At 44.0% G+C, this 16,107-nt stretch overlaps 1 protein-coding gene and 1 pseudogene across 2 annotated transcripts in view; one reads left to right on the top strand and one right to left on the bottom strand.

Moving 5' to 3' along the window:
- LOC101568704 overlaps positions 1-16,107 on the bottom strand; it is a 279,180-nt pseudogene that overhangs the window by 227,260 nt on the left and 35,813 nt on the right.
- Positions 1-16,107, top strand: part of Wsb2 (WD repeat and SOCS box containing 2) — a 20,675-nt gene continuing 4,568 nt past the window's right edge. The window contains exons 1-5 of one of the 2 annotated variants that reach the window (XM_023720995.1): positions 1-71; positions 6,393-6,561; positions 11,580-11,824; positions 11,930-12,037; positions 15,503-15,603. In XM_023720995.1, coding sequence (XP_023576763.1) covers positions 59-71; positions 6,393-6,561; positions 11,580-11,824; positions 11,930-12,037; positions 15,503-15,603 — 636 coding nt within the window. In that variant the 5' untranslated portion in view covers positions 1-58. Of the gene's footprint in view, positions 72-6,392; positions 6,562-11,579; positions 11,825-11,905; positions 12,038-15,502; positions 15,604-16,107 lie in introns of both variants that reach the window. The other variant, XM_004636233.2, reaches the window with a different exon arrangement.

Here is a 16,107-nt window from a genome sequence, read left to right as displayed (position 1 = left end):
GAGGGCCGGCGGCCCGGGGGGCTGAGGCGCCCGCCGCCTGCCGCGGACCGTGTCCTCCATGGAGGCCGGAGGTGAGTCGGGCCGGATGCCGTTCCCAGCCGCTGGCCGCGGTGGCTACCTGGGGCGGGGCGGGGACTCCGGGCAGCGGGCGCGGGCCGACGGCGGCGTGGACGCGCGAGCGTCCAGCTTTGTTTCACTTTCGCTGTCAGCTGTGGGGTGGGCGCCAGGGCGGACGCGCCCGCACGGTGCAGGGGCGTCCGCGCTGCCCGACTACCCTCCGTCCCCACCCACGTACCCGTTTTGTCTCCGCAAGGTGGATAATAACACTTTTTGCCCCAGAGGGTGGCTGAGATCCCAAACTTGCCAGTTCCTGCGTGTGAGGTCCGGGGTCCCTGTTGGTACTGTAGCCGCAGCCGCTCCCCTGGGGACTAATTCCCTGGAGGTGGGGGGCGGGGTTGCTCTTCCCTGGTGTGTCACGTATGATCAGGCGAGTGAAGGTTACCCCTAAGGGTGAGGTCCAGCACTTGCCCCGTCCTAGCTCACAGCTGTCACCGTCGGAAAACAGCATGCATGTCAGAATATTGGATGGACTTTCATGCCAGCCCGGAGAACACACTATCTCAGTGGAGAAGGTGCGGTTGTAAAGCAAAAAGCAAAGCCTCAGGACGTAAATCTTAGGCATCTCCCAGCTGTCTGGCTACTGTGCCCCACTTACATAGAAATTAGGGGTGGGTTTAGGATTTATTCTGAGAGCCCTGAACTCCTGAAAATGCACAGGCCTTCCCCTTTAGGCTGTCTCCTTAGGTGAACTCCGAAGGGGCCGAGGCCTAAAGCTCTAGATTTGTTGCAAGTTGATGCTTTCATGTGGAGGGCCCTGACTGCTGATCGCCAGGTTTTGGGGGTGGGTTGGTTGAAATCCAGGCATTCCCTGGGGTGGGGAGGTGTTACTTTTTAATTTAGGAAATGACATTTCTTTGTTTGCTGGAGCCCGGCTTTCTGTAAAAGGTGTAGAGGCAGCTCTTTCCCGTTCCCATCTAGATAAGGGCTTTTCTTTTCAGTGAGTGTATTACCCATAGAATTCTTTCTAAATGGTCCCTACTGTTTTCATGTGGCGCTTACCTGAATCTCTTTATAGCTTCCGCTGCCACTTCATTGATTCCTTATAGCTAAATCCGAAAACAATAGCAGGCCTCACTTTTTCACAGGAGTCTGTTTCCAGGTCTGGGTTTTTCCTAGTTATTGACAACTGTTTTGGGATTTGTGGGGAGAGCTGTTTTGAGCTGCCAAGCTACTATTTAAAAAAAAAAAAAAAAAAGACCAGAGAGTAAAAAGACCAGTAGAGTTTTTACATTCTTTTCAAACTGAATAAAGCCTATTGTAAAGAGATTACAATGAGCAACAGTAGACATCTTCAGAATTCATTTATTCGTTGAAATTCATTTATTCATTCAAATATTTATTGATTATTTACTATGTGCCAGGCATCCTCTAGGTCAGTGATGGCCGTTAGAAATGTAACAGCCATATTGGTGATTTACAGTGTTGTAGCCAAGTTTAAAAAAAAAAAAAAAGATGGAATTTTAAAACTGTATGTTTCAATCCACACATGTAAAATATTATTTCAACTTGATTCATTATGTAATCAGAAATTACTGGGATTTTTTTTAAAGGATTAAAAAAATTGTTCTAGATCTTCAAAATCTGATGTGTACTCTGTACCTATCAAATCACCTCAGTTCAGACCTGCTACATTTCAGGTGCCAGTAACCACGAGGGACTGGTAATTACTGGTTAGCATGGTCCAGTAGCAGTGAAGAGATAGGCAAGTTCAGGTGGGTTGGGGAAGAGAAACAAAAGCAACAAACTACATCAAAGCAGCCAAAGCAGTCAAGCAAATATCTGGATGGTTATCATGAAATGGTTAAAGAAAGTGGGTCACTTTAGATAGGGAGGCCAGGAAGGACTCTCAGAAGGTGACGTGAGCAAGACGTGTTGGAGCAGCCAAGAGAAGCTTTCCAGGCCTTTGGAACAGCTAATACAAAGGTCGGGAGGCAGGAAACATCTCCAAACTTCCTGCCCACTGAGATCATAGCTTCCATCTCTGTATTAAGGCTAACTGCCTTGCCTAAAAGAGGCTCATAATAAAGTCTTGCCATTCAACCTGATTGTCCAAACATGCTCCATTGTTTAATTGCAAAAACCTGGAAGGGCTGAGGAAGGGGGGTTTGAGGGAATGTTGGTCAGAGGTGATAAAACTCCATTTAGACAGGTGGAATAGATTCAAGTATTGTACATCATGGTGACTAGACAATAAATAACAATATATTGTCTACCTGAAAATTGCTGAGTGTAGATTTTTAAAAAAATGTCCTGACTACAAAAATGAGAAGTATATGAAGTAATGCATGTGTAAATTGCTTGAGTCATTCCACAGTCCACCCATGTAAGCACATCCTGTGTTATGCTGTGTACAATATTTGTCAACTGAAAAGTTAAGGAGAGAAAGAAAACCCTAATCCATAAGCATTTAAAAACCAAGAAGGGGCACTTCAGGTACAAGTCCAGATGCAGCTGGATCTGCTCAGTTCTGTTCTGTTTCTAAGTTTTGCACTAATTATGGTTTTCTTTTCCTGTAGCCAAGTTTAGTTAAACCCTGACTCCAAGAGACAGGAGTCACTGGGTTCTTTCCTCTTTTAGTTCTTTGATTCTGAACTTGAAATAGCAAGTGATTAAATTCCTAAATCACAGAAATAGAGTGTGAATTTTGGGTAGGGCTGGTATGGAAGGATTTCATGTGAAATGTTTGGTGTAAGCTTCCTAACAATTTAAGGGGCCTTGTTGCATTTATATTTATAAAGCTATAGCATGTGTGTTTGTTCACCAGATACATTTACTGGCTGCCTGCTCTCTGCCAGGAACTCCGCTAGCATTGGTGGTAAACATACAGGTCCTTGCAGTGGAGTGGACATCCTAGTGGGGAGGAAATACGTTTATAATGAGTGGTTCTGCAAGGAAAGGACCTTGAGTTATGAAGGAGATTGGCTAGGAGTCAGAGAAGAGCTCCCTGAGGAGTTACCATGTGAGCCAGATTCCAGTGAAGAGAGCGTCCCAGTCTGGAGAAGCATTTTTGGAGTAGCAGGTACAAAGGCCCTGAACTAATCAAGCATAGGCAGGAGGTAGAAGGCCAGGGTACTGGAGCAGCCAGGGAACAAAGGGAGGCGTCAGGTAATCCAGGATTTTGAGGGCAGGGTGAGGAGTTTGGGTTTTATTCTAAGAACAGTTGAAACTAAACACTCTGGAAGGGATCGTGAGTGGATGGTGAGGGGCAGAAGGGAAGCAACAGAATGGCTGGAAGGCTGCCTACTGTACCGTGGAGATTAAAATAGAAGCTATGGAGATGGGCAGAAAGCAGATTTGGCAAGGCTTTTGGAAACTGACTTCCTTGGACAAGGGAATGGATTAGATTTGGGAGGTGAGAGAGATCAAGGGTGAAGAAGCTCTTTGTACAGGACAGAGCCCACAGTGCAAAAGGATAATGTGTATGTTATGGAGGAAATTAACCAAGTGTAATTTTTTTTTTTTTTGAACTCGCTGTGTAGTTCAGGCTGGCATTGAATTCACTTTGTATCTAGGCTAGGCTGGCCTCCAACTCTCTGCAGTCCTCCTGCCTCAGCCTCCCGAGTGCTGGGATTACAGGGGTGAGCAGCCAGATGTAAATGTTACCAGGGTGGAATAAAGAAATTCTCATCCAAATCAATTGAAAATGCACCTCTGTGTCAGTATCATTTGCTAATTGACTACAATTATATTCCTCATCCTTAGCGCTGTTGACATTTTGGTGGGGGCTGTCCTACCCTCCATCCACTAGATGTGACAACCCACTTTAGGATAATCAAAAATGACTCCAAATATTACCACATCCCCTCATGGGGAAATTGCCCCCATTTGAGAACCCCTGGGCTACATGAAGAAGACGTTAGTAGGTTAGGGCTTAGGTCACACTAGGAAACTAGCTGGAGATAATGAGATTAAAGAAAATGTTGGCGAGTGCCTCTCTAACCTCTAGAGGTCTTTTTTGGGTAATGTATAAGGTGACTTACTAGGTAAATGTTCCTATGCGCAGACACAGGAACATTGTGTGATTGAGTAAGTGAAATGGTGAAAGGGTCGCACAGATTTTTAGAAGGAATTACCTGTGTTTATACAAGTGTCAGTTTATTTTGTTTTTCACTGTTTGCAGTACCGGGTGTTGAGCCCAGGGATGCTCTGCCACTGAGCTATGTCCCCAAAAACCCTTCCACCCAATCTCCCTTTTTTGGTTTTTGGAGACAGGCTCTCACTGTGTTCTACGCAGGCCTTGAATCTATGGTGTAGCCCAGGCTGGCCTTGAACTTGAGGTGATCCTTCGGCCTCGGCTTCCTGAGTGCTGGGGTTACATATGCGTGCCACCACACTTGACCCAGTCTTTCTTATTTATTCATGTTGAAATGGTGACCCAGTCTTTCTTATTTATTCATGTTGAAATGGTCTTGCAAAATTGCCTAGGATGACCTTGAATTTGACAGTTCTGCCTCACCTCAGTCTAGGATTGTTGCCACTGTACCTGACAACAAAGGACAATTTAGATTTACTAATTAAATCTGGATTTCTATGTAGACCCTTCTCTGTGATCAAAGGTGTGATCAATTTTATTAAAATTCTATTGAAAGACAATTTTCAGTAGCCAATTTTATAAAACAAGATGCAGCTATTTGCCTATGAAGCACACAGCAGAAAATATTTATATATAAATATATATGTGCACCTTTGAGTCTGTTGCACTGAATCCAAGACATCATAGAGGATGTTACCAGTCTGTCACTGAGAAAAGATACTATTTAACTATGAGAAGGCATCAGTCATAAGATTGATTTCATAGAAGTCAAATGTAAGGAGAGATATAAAGATGCATCTTAAAATACATGAAATGATAGGTGGTTTAAATGAGTACCTATCTGGTAACAGCCATAAAAGTGTCACAGACTGGAACTGCTGAAGTGGAACAGGAGGAAATGACCTCATTCAGGATGGAAGCCTGTTTTTAAATTTTAGTATGTATCAGTCATAGTGGCCAGGCAATCCATACTCAAGGCCATTAACTCACAGGCTGTGCCAGCCAGGGAGCTAGCTCTTCCAGCAGAGTAGAAAATTGAACTAGGAATTCAGTTCAGTCCACCAGGGCGCACTAGTGCCGTGCCTTCTCCCAAGACGCTGTGCAGGCCCATGGAGGAAGATTAAACCTTGGTAGTGTCAGGAGAGTGCTTAGGTGCTGGTTACAGCAGCAGAGAATGAAATAAACATTTCCCCTTTGATAGCATGAGATGAGGGGCTGCTGCTTACTTGTATCTAGGTGGGAGTCTCATAAACCAAAGGAGTCTAGTATGAGCGTGAAAGGAAGGGATGTGCACACATATCAGGGAGACTTGGCCAGGAGGTGATGGGAGAGGAGCAGGACAGAGGTGCCATGGCAGAGGGTTGGGTGGAAGGCCTGGACTGATTAGCTTTTATCCTGTAGGCAGGTGGGGACTTGGAAAATATTTGAAAGAAATGATGCGTTAGTCATGTTGTGTGTTTTCAGCTTTGCAAGGGTTTCTGGGGGTGGGAACATGAATTTAGTGACTCTTGCAAAAAATCTGGGCAAGATGAGACAAAGATAGAAACCAGGACACATGGAGATGAAAGAGGAGATGAAAGTGGGGAAGACCGGAGGCCTAACCTATAGGCTTTAACAAGAAGGGGGCAGGTAAAGTTTAATGTTTTTAGCTTGGTGGGGAGGATGCTGTAACAAGGACTCTGAGCTGCAGATTTTCCTACTCCTGCCTGTTTCTCTGTAACAGTTTCTGTTGATGGGATCTTAAGTGCGCTCATGGCTGGCTGTTTGAATTGATCCAGTGTATCTAACATATCTTCTAATTGGGGGCGGGGAGATGGCTCAGTAGAATAAGCGCTTGCCAGCCCAAGGGCCTCAGTTCAATCCCCAGTTCTGCCAAAAAAAAAAAAACCAACAAAATTTTTTTTTTCTAATCTTGCATGGTCTAGTGTAGTGCTGGCTTGGTGTCACCTCCATTTTCTTCCTGCTTGGGCATTCATAGGAAAATGAGACCTCCGTTTATTAGGTTTACAAGTACAAAGGTTTCCCTGACTCACAGTTAACTGGCCCAGGGAAGGCTGGGGCTGAATAAAACCCTGGTGGAATTTGGCCTGTGGGTACTGTTACTGCTACAGGTCATTTAAATGACAACTCCCACTGGGAATCTATGATGATTCCGTAGTTGAGGGTAGACTGCTGCTTCCCAGAGTCTGGTGGTTGGGAGTGAGGTTGTGTGTTTGAAGCATGCTGTCTCCTGCCCCAGAGGAACCGCTGCTGTTGGCTGAACTCAAGCCAGGGCGCCCCCACCAGTTTGATTGGAAGTCGAGCTGTGAAACCTGGAGTGTGGCCTTCTCACCTGATGGCTCCTGGTTCGCCTGGTCTCAAGGACACTGCATCGTCAAGCTGATTCCCTGGCCTCTGGAGGAGCAGTTGTGAGTACTCTTGGCACCCGGAGCAATGACGTTTTCCGGATGGGGTGCAGGACCACTTCCACAAATTACATTGTTTTGGGTTCTCCCTGTCCAAAATAAAGCTGGCAAAGGGTTGAACAACAGTTCAGGAATTGGGCAGGGCATTTCCGGAGCCCCATGTTCTGTATGTGGGAAAGTTAAGTTATATCAAGATTGGGAGCTTGAGTTGACAGCTTTATTGAGAGAAGAAAAACTTTTTTTGAGTATCAGGAATCGAACTCAGGACCTTGTGCTTGCTAGGCAGTTGCTGTGTCACTGAGCTATATCCCAGGCCCTACAGAGATACAACGTGATCTTATACAACTCACTTATGTAAAGTATCTAATGCAGTGGCTTTCAGTATATTCACTGAGTTGTGCCTGCATCGTCATAATCAATTTTAACCACTTTCATCTTCTCTGAAGGAAACCCTGCATCCCCTTGTGGACATCCCCAGCCCCTCATATTTACCACTGCCTGGCAACAGCTAATCTTTCTGTCTGTGGATCTGCCAGTTACAGACATTTCAGTGTTGAGATGTGACTTGTTTTTTGAGGAACCACTCCGAGCCTAATGTTTCACAGTTCATGCGTATTGTATTTTGTACCACTGCTGCATTTCCATTTATCACTGTGTAGTGCAGCATAGTTCAGGGGAGGTAGACTTTATTCATGTATTTCTCATTGATGGATTTTTAATTTTTTTTTTTTAAACTTTTTGGCTTTGAACATTTACATAGAAGTCTTTTGTGTAGTCGCTTGATTTTGTCAGATAAGGAAGAATCAGGCTCTTTTCCAGAGTGCTGGCACCATTTATGTTCTCACCAGTAGTGTATGGCCATAGATTCAGGTTTCTCATTCTTTTCTTTCTTTTTTCTTTTCAATTATATTTAGTACAGGGTCTCCAGGGTCTCACTACACAGATGAGACTCGTAGTGATCGTCCTGCTTTCAGCCTCTCAAGCGCTGGGGTTACAGGCCTGCGCCACCATGCCCAGTCTCAGTGGCCCTCTCAGTGCGCCCCGGGGGCATAGCCAGCACCACACTCTGTGTCTGCCTGAGCGGCGCTTTAGTCCACTGAGCCATCTGGCTGGCCCCAGGTTTCTCATTCTGTACATCCTTGCCACCTCTTGTCTTGATTCCCGCATTGCATTCCTAATGGGTGTGAAGTACAATTTCAGTGGTTTACATTTGTATTTCTCTGATGACTACTGCTGCTGAGCGCCATTTTGTGTGAGTTTGTTGGTTCTTTTTGTACACCTTCTTTGGAGAAATACTCAGATCTTTTTCCATTTTTAAATTGGGTCTTTTTCTTTCCATTACTGATCTAGTTGAGTTTTTTTCTCTTTGGGATAGGTCAGTCCCAGTGTCTGAATATTAGGAGCTTGCAGTCAGATACCTTAACATCTAGGGTTTTCCACAGATATAATAATATAACTTATCAATATAGCAGAAAGAAATCAGGACTAGCTTAAAGTTCAGTGATGAGAGGGTGGTAAGGCAACTGCTGCATGTCCATGTGTTATTTTTGAAGCTGTCTGGCATTTCTTCCATGGTTAGTCTAGTGGTCATACCGAGGTCAATCACTGTTTCTTATCCTCACTTAAAGTATAAGCGACTCCTGTGTGTCTAACCTTGAGTCTGGTACCAAGTCATTGTCCAAGAAACTTTTCCTAAAAAAAGAATAAAATAGAAACTCAGTTGTTTTCCCCAAAATGCATTTTCAAATACATGTATTACTGTAGGATAAATATATTATTTCAGTATGAAAGAAAATAAAGTATTTGATTATTAACGTTTTTTATGTACAGTATCTTGTTTAGCATGAGAAAAATATAATTAATATGTTACATGGAAAGTTTATTGGCTTACATTTTTAAGAATAATAACCTGGGGAAAAAGGTGTACAGGGGCCGGGGAGATAGCTCAGTAGAATAAGTGCTTGCCTGGCAAATGCAAGCGCCTGAGTTCAATCCAGAAGGCTCAGTAGAATAAGTGCTTGCCTGGCAAATGCAAGCGCCTGAGTTCAATCCCTGGTTCCGTTAAAAAAAAAAAAAAAAGTGTACAGTGTAAGGCTTATCGGAAAAAAGCTATAAAACCATATATGCAATTAACCCAAAATTTATTTTTACAGTCCATATGTACATTCACAAGTAGAAATTTGTAATGAAGTGTTTACTGTGACAAGAATGGTGTTAGGATTGTAGGTAATTTTTATTATTTGTTTAACTTCCAGATTGCCCACGTTTCTTTTTTTTTAAACTTTACCAATTGACAATTACAGTTGTAGCTGGGTGATGTTCCCCAGATGCCAAAATCACCTAACTGTGAAGTCAGTTCTTGCTGTCAGAATGTATCCCTGTTGTTAAGCAGTGTGTAACTTTTTCTTTCTAGGAAAATTCAATTTATGATATTAAAATGAAGTGATATATAAATGTGCTTTTATTTCTTTGGAACGAAGTGGCTTTAGGGTGTATCCTTTAATTTAAATACAGAAATCAGAATTTTTTTTGGCCAGCTCAGCCTGCCCTGAGGGCAGGAGTGGCAAGGCATGTGGTGCCGGGGATGGGGACTGAACCGTGGTTCTAGTGCCTGCCTAAGCTTGCCTAAGCAGGGTGCTAAATTTAGACCACTGAACTATCTTACCAGCCCAAGAACTTTATTTTTTTTTAAAATGTAACTTTGGAAATTCTAAGCTATTCTATGAAGTTCTTCCTGTGGTCTGTTTCATTTATTTATTTTTCAGTACCAGCAATTGAATTTGGGACCTTGTACATGCCAGGGAGGCACTTATGCTGCTGAGCTGTCTTCTTGGCCCAAAGACAGATTTTTTTTTCTGGTACTTGGGATTGAACTCAGGACCATATGCTTGCTGGGCAGGTGCTTATGCTGCTGAGCTATCTCCCCAGCTTGTGACTGCTTTTAAAGCCCTTCCAGAGATGGCAAACTCAGGGACCTGCTCTAGGGCCAGGCAGGTGTGGGTAGTGTGGACAGGAAGAGAAGGCAGTATGTGGTTTGGACAGGTCCACACTGGACACTCACATTCACCTTGTTTAGCCGGGAAAATACATTTTCAAATTATTGGTAGTGATTTAGGCCAGGGGCCAGCAAACATTTTCTATAAAGGCCCAAACTGTAAATATTTTACATCTCATGGGCCATATAGTTTATCGTGACTGTTCAGTTGTGTCATTATAGCACTATGTTAACAAGTGAAAGTGACAGGATTCCAGTAATTCTTTACTTACCAAATCAAATTTCTGTCATTTTCTACAACATGGATAAACCTGGAGGACATTATATGTTAAATGAAGTAAATTAGGTGTAGAAAGATAAATGCCACATGTTCTTATCTAAGAAAAGTCAAATTCTTAAGAGAATAGAATGGTGGCCCCCAGATATTGTGCTTAGGTGCACGGGGCTAGGAGATCCTGCTCAAAGGCCACAGAGAGTAAGGCAGTATGAATTTGGAAAATTTGGTGCAATGTGTTCATGGTAGTTAATATTCAGGTATGACTGAAAATTGCTAAAGGAGTAGATCATCACTGTTCTCCCAACCAAAAATATGTGAGGTGAGATATATGTTAATTAGCTTACTTCATCCATTTTATAATGTGCATTTTAAGTATGTGCAGTTTTGCAAACTATACAATTGACTTAAAAATTTGACAAAAGGTTGTTTTTTTTGTTTTGTTTTTTTTTTTGGTATTTTAGGGAAGGGTCTACAGGGTGTTCAGGGTCTCACTACTAGATCAGACTTGTAATGATCTGCCTGCTTACAGCCTCCCAAGAGCTGGGATTACAGGCACATGTGCCACCATGCCAGTCTCAATTGCCGTCTCAGCGCACCCTAGGGGCGGGGCCGGCACCGGCACGGCAGGCCCAGGGATCGAACCTGGTTGTGCTGAGCTATTTGGTTGACCCAGACAAAAGGATTGTTGAATGAATAATAAAAAAATTAGACTGCTGACCTGGGCATAGTTTGCCAGCTTCATTTACATCAGGAGAGCTGGCGCTTGCTTTAGTTCCTTCTAGTTTTATAGGTGTAATAATTAAAAATTCTTTAGTATATTTTACCACACAGTTGAACAGAGATGTAATTTACTCAGAACTTTTCAGAACACATAGAATAAAGAGGTGCAGCTACACAAAGTTATGATCAAAGATACTCAAAGTGGTATGTATTGTTTGTGCCAGTAAAATATAGTACACATAGTACTAAACTTTGTGCTTTCAGGCCAAACTAAAGAGCTGTATACTTGCCTGTGCCTTTGGGACTTTATTTTTTGGGTACAGTGGTAGGCAGGGTAGGGCCCAGTGACTTGGGGACTGAGCCTCCTTCATCAGGACCTGTTTCACCACGAGAGTGGGAGGGTCTGGGTTAAGAGACCTTCCAAGGCAGCTCTTTGTCTCTGTTGACGACTGCACTGAATGGCTTCTGTCTTGAATATACTATCAGGAAAGTGAGTAAGAGGTTCTCATTATTGACTGGAACCTCATAAGTGAAGATGGATATCAATATGTACCAAACAAAAACTATATTGGACAAAGGGATTTGTTTCCCAATTCCTGGAGGGTTTCTGAGTTGAAGATAAGGGGCTTCTTAGGCAAGACAGCAGTAGCTGAGTATGCAGGCTCTAATTCTGTCTGTCTTAGTTCTAAACCTACAGTATGAATATGGCTTCTCATGAGGAAAACTGAGAGCATCTTTCTTTTCCATGCACCCAAACCCAGGAGAACATTCTGAGTGAGTTGTGGTATCCTTGAGCCTCTCTGATTGAGTTATCCTATAAGGCAGGCCACCCAGTGCAAGGCTGTTGCAGATGGGATGAGCCAAGGCTTCTATTACATGAATCCCGAAGTAAAACCAGAAGAAGTCACACCAGAATTCACTAAAAGCCAAAATTTGTTTCTTTGACTTCAAAGTCTTACTGCCCTGGATGATGAGTTGGTTAACCTGATCATAATTTTAGACTCACTAAGAGATCTCTGCCTTCTGCAGCATCCCTAAAGGGTTCGAAGCCAAAACTCGAAGCAGCAAAAGCGATACAAAAGGTCGAGGGAGCCCAAAAGAGAAGACACTGGACTGTGGTCAGATCGTTTGGGGTTTGGCCTTCAGCCCTTGGCCTTCTCCACCCAGCCGGAAACTCTGGGCGCGCCACCATGCCCAAGTGCCAGACGTCTCTTGCCTGATCCTTGCCACAGGGCTCAATGATGGGCAGATCAAGATCTGGGAGGTGCAGACAGGTAGGTCATTCCTGGCTGCTGTATCCTGATTAGGCACTCTGGGAGCTACCTCTCGGCTGACTGCTTGTGCTTTGCTTTCAGGACTCCTGCTGTTGAATCTTTCAGGCCACCAGGATGTTGTGAGAGATTTGAGTTTCACACCCAGTGGCAGCTTAATTTTGGTCTCTGCATCACGGGATAAGACTCTTCGCATCTGGGACCTGAATAAACATGGTAGGGAGGTGGTAGGACTACCTGAACACCCAAGTAATGTATTTGCCCCTTTCTCAGTTTTATCAGTGTCATTTTTTTCTAGAATGGTGTTTCTCAATCTCTTTGCTGTTACTACTTCCAGGCAAGCCCTTATTCTACTGAGCTATCTCCCCGGCCCCCAACTGCTGTTACTACTTCCTAAGGAGCCTTTTTAGACATTTTCATTCTAAGCACCCTCCCTATCCCAAAGAGAATTTTAGTATCAAAAATGTGGCTCCAGAACCCTTGTGGGTGGATGTTCCAGGCCCTTATATAAAACGGCCCATTATTTGCATGGAAACAACTCACATCCTCCTGCATACTTTAAGCCATCTCCAGATTGGTTACGATCCCTCTTACAACGTAAACACTGTGGAGAAGTTGTTCCAGTATATTGTTTAAAGGGTAACCCCAAGGGAAAAAAAAAATCTATCCATGTTCTGTACAGATGCACTGGAACTGGTGTGTGGTACTGGGATTAAGCCCACAGACAGATATATCTATGTAGATATATCTATGTAGATAAAAAGTTTTTGAGATATGATCTTGATACGTTGTTCTGGCTGGCCTTGAACTTGCCATCTTCCTGCCTAAGTCCACCGAGTAGCCGGGATTACAAATCTGTATCACCTTGTTAAGTTTAGATGGAATTAAAAAGAATTTTTTTTTGTTTCATTTTGATTCATGTTCCGCTAAATCCACAAATGTTGAACCCATGAGTGTGGCGGGCTGGCACTGTGTAATGTACTGAAGGCCTATGTATTCTTTACATATAAGAAAACAAGACTCTTGGACACCAAGGGCTAATTTTTGCCCACTTTTCAGTGTGTGTGGGGGAGGGGGCAGTAGTGCCTCTGGAGCAGGATTTCTCTTCTTTGGCACCCAACCTTGGGGTTGGGTACCCCCTTTGCTTTGGGCTAACTGCATGTTAGGATATTGAACAGCCTCCCTATGCTCATCTCTGTAGATGCCATTTGTCCCACCCATGCTCCCAACCCCCTCGCATACTTTTTTTTAATGTATTTCGTACAGGATCTCACTAGGCAGCTTGGACTCATAGTGATCCGCTTGTTTTCAGTCCCTCCAGTGCTGGGATTACAGGCATGCACCACCTGGACTGTTTGTACCCTTTCTGATAACCAAACACTGTCCTTAGACATTGCCCAGTGCTCCCTGAAGGGCAGTATTCTCTGAGACCAGAGGTGGTCAGCTTTTATGAGACTGCCTTAAACAAGCTGTGTGTCAGTGGTCCAAATTCCACACATCTCTGGTGACTGAGCCTTAACTAGCGATGCAAAGATGAGGATTTGTTGCTATACATTCTCTAAAAAGTGGTCAGGGGCTTGTGGGACTAATCCCAGTCGTGACAGTTTTCTTTCCCCAAAAGCCTCAACTCCTAACATCGTTATGTGAGAATTAGGCCTTTAACATGTGGATTTTGGAGGGCCACAAACATTTATTGAATCCATAGCAGGTTGCTGATAAACAAAGAGGCACTTGGCATGATTTCATGTGGAAGCAGGTGCTCACCACGGACACCCCTGGCAGTTTCTGCCCATCACTGTGGGACTTGTCCGCACCAGCTAGGCAAGCAAGCATCTCAAAGGCAGTGCCTTTTTCTTTTTTCAAATTTTTTTTTGGTGCGGCGGCTAGAACTCAGGACCTTGCACTTGTCAAGCAGGTGCTTAAGCCACTGAGCTCTCTTCAGCCTTTTTTTTTTTTTAAATAGTGCTGGGAATTGAAGCCAGAGCTTCATATATGCTAGGCAAGCACTCACCCACTGCGTGGCATCCAGTTCTGACAGCACCGCTATTCCTGTGGTTTCGTAAGTGCACAGAGTCAGCTCCTGTCTCAGGAAGGTCTGGCATGACTGAAAACCACTTGCCGGCTGGGACGGGTATGCGAGTGCTACAGGGTGCATCGTGGCTGCTACTGGGCTTTTTAAGGCAGTGAGGGACTAAAGCTGTGTGCCCAAGTGTCAGGCAGCGCCCTGCAATCTGGCTGGCCTTGCAGTGTTCAGTTCTCATTCCACTTTGGGATGTGGCAGCTGAAGAAACTAACGGACTTTTTATAAATGTTAATTTTTTTTTCTTTTTTCTTTTTTTTTTTTGAGATAAAGTTTTACTTGGTAGCTCAGGCTGGCCTTGAACTTGCTGAGTAGCACTGGCTGTCCTTGAATTTGCAATACTTCTGCCTTGTTCTCCATAAACTGTGATTACAGGCATGTGCTACTGTGCATGGCTAGACATACTTTTATGTTTTCATAAATGCATGTGTAAATTTCATAAATCCCTACATATGACCAAATACAGACTTAACAATTCTTACTCACTTTCCAGGCTTGGCATTGTCCTTTTCTACTCTTGCCTCTCTTCCCCTGGAGCCTGACAATCCATCTGGAGAAGCTCCTATGGCCAGGTGTACTGGCGTATGCCTGGATCCAAGTACTCCGGGGGGTGGAGGCAGGAGGACCCAAGTTGAGGTCTTGGCTGAGTAACCTGGCAAGACCCTATCTCAAACATTTTAAAACTGAGATATAGCTGAGTTTGAAGGCCCTGGGCGTGATCCCTAGTACTGAAAATAAATAGAAATTTTAAAAGGGCTAGAGGCGTAGCTCAGTGATAAAGTTTCCCTTGGTTTTATCCCCACCCCACAGCACTTGTACTGCATACTTCAGTCATTTTTTCTGTGCTGATATATTCCTATACACACAGCTGCACCCATGAGTTTTAGAGTTATTATGTCACAAAAATGGTATCCCCATAGTTTTTCCACATCTTGCTTTTTTATTTTAATTAAACAACTCAGGGAAAGATCTATATCATGAACAGGCTGGATATGCCCCTCTTAATTCAGCCACTCCCTGATGGATGGGTGTTAGATATTTTTTAAGAAGCCAAGACGTGGAGACATGACCTAAGACTGAGTAAGCAGTGGAGCCAGCATTTCAAAGCCAGGCTGTCTGACTAGAGCTAAGCCTCTAATGACTACACTCTTCTGGAGCCATCTTTGTGACTGTGGTGAAAGGATTATGGAGGTTAAAGGTGGGAGAAGGGATGAAAAACACACTTAGACCTGGGTAGGGTGCTTCACAGCACTTGAAGTGATCAGATACCTGAAAAGACCGTTCTCCGCCATTGGAGCAAGTCTGTGTGCCCTTTGTCCAGTTGGTCCTGTAGATTTCGGAGAAGCTGGAGATAGTGATTTCCTTGATCAGTAGGATGTCATATTAATAGACTACAGCTGTCTACTTTTTCTCCTTTTCCTTACAGATGTTAAATGACAAATCTCACCATAGCTCTTGCTCTACATTAAAACAGTGTGCCTTTGGATCCAGCTGTGAAAACTGGATGGCTGTGGGTGTTGGGTCACCATTAGTGGTTCTTCTGTCTACACAGCTTTGTTGTTTCCATAGTTTGCTCATGGCTTGCTCCTCTTTTCGGCCAGGTAAACAGATCCAGGTGTTATCTGGCCACCTGCAGTGGGTTTACTGCTGCTCCATCTCCCCGGACTGCAGCATGCTGTGCTCTGCAGCTGGAGAGAAGTCGGTAAGCCTCAGACCCTGGGCGTTTTCCTCCTGTGCTTCTGCGCATGGAGATGTGTGTGTGTGTGTGGGGGGGGCACATTGGCAGGCTGTATCCTCTGCCCAGCTCCCTGCCAGTTGGCACTGTGACATGACCCAAGGGAGGAGGGTTGGAAGAGGGCTTCACCCATCGCCCCCATCACTGGGGGCTATTTCCTTTTACAAAATGGAAAAAAGGTGGTTAAATTTTTTCCCCTCCTAGAAGTCTAAAAGTTAGAACACATCTCAATTCTTATTTCCTTTGAACCATCTTGATTTGAATGTCTGATTCGAATTTCCAATTCAAATCATGACATGTACAGTTACTTGTTGAACTTTGTCCTGAAACCCTGTTAGTTTTAAACAACATTAGAAACCTAAGGACCAACTGTTTGGTACAGTGTTTCTGTTCAGATTCTGTATTTATATTGAGCCTTTGCTATAACTGAGGGGGAAGTAAGGAATCACCTTTTGGTACAGCCCAGGTGGT

The sequence above is a fragment of the Octodon degus genome, unplaced genomic scaffold (assembly GCF_000260255.1).
Source record: "Octodon degus isolate 3935 unplaced genomic scaffold, OctDeg1.0 scaffold00079, whole genome shotgun sequence".
NCBI lineage: Eukaryota > Metazoa > Chordata > Mammalia > Rodentia > Octodontidae > Octodon > Octodon degus.
Note: the sequence above shows the minus strand (reverse complement) of the source record. Positions and strands in the feature narration are given on the sequence as shown.